We start from the raw sequence: 3,595 nt of genomic DNA on the forward strand, positions 1-3,595 counted from the left end.
TGGCCTCCGCTGAAAAGCTACTGATGAGATCGTCGTAGTCAACGATTTGTGTTGATGTAACTCGACATATTTTAGTGTTTTACGGTTATGTTTGGATATTTGTATTTGACAAGCACCAGGTCATTACTCCAATGTCCTACATTAGATTCCTCCTTCTATCTGGGTGGGTTAAACTAATACAGTTATTACTAACGTTAAACTATAATATGTTGAGAAGAATACAACGTATCAGACTTTGTCGTGGATAGAACGATAACTAAATAATTGTGTTATCTTCAGTGGAAAGAAATGTTCCGCTGTTATGCATCAATCGCATAGATGAAACAAAAACAATGTTTATTATAATTAATTTCAGCAACAATTTCTCTCTGGTCACTGTGTCTGTCGTGTGTTGCCAGGACGACTAGAGCGGACGCCATCTTGGATCCCGGAGCCAACAGCAGAGAGCAGATCTACACACGGGTCCAGGAGCTCCATCCGCGAACATCTCATCCTCTATGGCACAAAGAATACTGCACAATGTGAAAGGAAACAATCACAATAACCACACAACACACCCTCTGATATCAGTATGTATCACTATATCTGTAAAGGTTTAGAAAATCAAATGTCATGTTGTCTAGTTTGGTGTTCATCACATCCGACTGCGTGGAATTTGACATGAAGATCCTTGTAATCCTTAAGGTTTGAGAAATTATTTCTGCATTTTTTAATTATTTCGAAAATAAATCTGACAGCAACCGGTTTGTTATGTTAACGTAGACTACAAAATGATGTCGCGCTATTCAGGATATTTGGAAAAGACATAACACAACGCCGGTAAATATGAGAAAATAGTGACGTCATAAATCAGGACGCCGCAAACATTCCTGGTAAACCAATGTGTGTGTGTTTTTTTTTTGTTTTTTTTAAATGGATGAGTATTTTTAGCACAGCCTCTCTTTTTGTTTATGATATGCATCCATAAATAAGCACGATAATACATTCTGAGGTGTTAAAAAAAAGAAGAAGAATGGCCAGTGTGTTGGATGCCGGGTATCGTTTCATACCAGTCGGTGCACATTTACCTCCGCCGTGGACCACTGCTTGCTTTCTTTATTTTTTTTATTTTTTACTGGCCGGTCATTTTGAATACACTTCGTTCACAAATGTGTCTTTTTGAAGGATGTAATGTTGTGTTAATGAACTCATTGCATGAGTGAATCTCTCGTCTTCCTGGTTGATCAGGTAAAACACACACACACACACACACACACACACACACACACACACACACACGTTTACTGTAGTCGAGCCTTCAAGCAGCAAAAACCACACGAGGACACAACAGGGTCACCAGTGTTCATGTTTGGCCATGAACTGGGATTTCTTATTACAACATTAAATTCACTTTTTCTTTGCTCGCCAACGATAGAATAAAATGCCAATTTAACAATAATGTGCTATTTGTAGAATTGATTAAATGTTTTGCCAATGCGGTAGTCTTATAATAGTCTCATAAGGTGGGGTTAAAGGTCGATACAACTAACATGTTATGCATTGAATGCCAAACCACGTGCTTTTTGGAGTTTGTATACTATAAGATGATTATTCCTTTTCTTTCTTTTCTTTTTCGCTGGGCAACTTGTAACCATGCTCTTGGTTGCTTGACTGTTTGGGGACATTCCTCATTTAAATGAGCTAATTTTCTATATCTAATGTTAACTAGCAGTAAGTAATCATTGTGTTGATCAGCCAATAACAGTACAGTATTAATAACTTGCAAAACGGCCATAACAGGTATCATGTAATCTCCAATCAGGGCTACACAATATCGTCAATAATGAAGTCTTGAACCCACCATCTGTTAACCACCTCAGATGGACTGAACCATTGATTCAGTCCATCTGTTAACCACCTCAGATGGACTGAACCACCTCAGATGGACTGAACCATTGATTCAGTCCATCTGTTAACCACCTCAGATGGACTGAACCACCTCAGATGGACTGAACCATTGATTCAGTCCATCTGTTAACCACCTCAGATGGACTGAACCACCTCAGATGGACTGAACCATCGATTCAGTCCATCTGTTAACCACCTCAGATGGACTGAACCATCGATTCAGTCCATCTGTTAACCACCTCAGATGGACTGAACCATCTCAGATGGACTGAACCATTAATTCAGTCCATCTTTTAACCACCTCAGATGGACTGAACCATTAATTCAGTCCATCTGTTAACCACCTCAGATGGACTGAACCATCGATTCAGTCCATCTGTTAACCACCTCAGATGGACTGAACCACCTCAGATGGACTGAACCACCTCAGATGGACTGAACCATTAATTCAGTCCATCTGTTAACCATCTCAGATGAACTGAACCATCTCAGATGGACTGAACCATTAATTCAGTCCATCTGTTAACCATCTCAGATGGACTGAACCATCTCAGATGGACTGAACCATTAATTCAGTCCATCTGTTAACCACCTCAGATGGACTGAACCACCTCAGATGGACTGAACCATTAATTCAGTCCATCTGTTAACCACCTCAGATGGACTGAACCATCGATTCAGTCCATCTGTTAACCACCTCAGATGGACTGAACCATCTCAGATGGACTGAACCATCGATTCAGCGGGTCACGCACGCCGTGTTGACGTGGTGACCTGCAGGTGTCGTCTGTGTCTGTGTGATATACACTGTGTGTGCTTTTTGGTTCTCAAACGCCGTACTTTGTAATATTTGGATCGGATTAACTGTTAACATTGTGTTAAAAAGAGCTTCCTTTTATACACCGAGTTGAGCATTGTTATTGTTTTGTCTGTTGTACTCGAGGGAGGGTTTGTGGAATGTTTTTCAATATCGTCTTGCAATAAACACATATTTGAACCTACTTTTCCTTTTGTATTAAGTGTCACCGTGACAATCATAATGACGAGAAATTAATTAAGTGATTTCTGAGCTTTTTACGCATAAATGTGGGCACAGAAAATATATCGGTGCATAAACTAATTAGATGCATTTATATTTGGTTATAAAAAGAAACTAAATGTACAAACTGATTTTTCCCTTTACTATATTGTGCATAATGTTGTATATGCTCATTTGATGAAATGCATTATTTGATATAGTTTTAAGGTAACATCTCGTCGGGGACAACAGGTGGAAATGAGCCATCTGGGCTAACTGGCTCATTTACAGTTGCCCTGTTGATCAGCAATAAACTAATAAAAAATACAATAAAGAGATGTTAAAATAAATAATGTGTGTTTATGATGTGTACACCTGTCTACCTGCTCGAAATTTATATACCAGCATCAAGGCAGACAGGCCTCACATGACTTGTGATGCTTTCTAAATAAAGTGAAGTTATTAGAATAACTGTTAGTTATTTCAGAATAGTTGCAGGTTATACACAAGTATATAAGTATATATATATATATATATATATATATATATATATATATATATATATATATATATATATATATATATATATATATATATATATATATAATAAATAAATAAGATGCAGTTCTCCTCCACGCCAGTAGGTGTCAGTATTAGAAATGACGCCGTCCATCGGCTTCATCTTGACTT

At 38.0% G+C, this 3,595-nt stretch overlaps 1 protein-coding gene across 1 annotated transcript in view; it reads left to right on the forward strand.

Annotated features, from left to right (window-relative positions):
- Nucleotides 1-2,889, forward strand: part of coro7 (coronin 7) — a 92,424-nt gene extending 89,535 nt beyond the window's left edge. The window contains exon 28 of the mRNA XM_034539132.1: nt 399-2,889. Coding sequence (XP_034395023.1) covers nt 399-407 — 9 coding nt within the window. The 3' untranslated portion in view covers nt 408-2,889. The remainder of the gene's footprint in view (nt 1-398) is intronic.
- The last annotated feature ends 706 nt before the right edge of the window (nt 2,890-3,595 follow it).

This window comes from Cyclopterus lumpus, chromosome 8 (assembly GCF_009769545.1).
Source record: "Cyclopterus lumpus isolate fCycLum1 chromosome 8, fCycLum1.pri, whole genome shotgun sequence".
Lineage (NCBI taxonomy): Eukaryota > Metazoa > Chordata > Actinopteri > Perciformes > Cyclopteridae > Cyclopterus > Cyclopterus lumpus.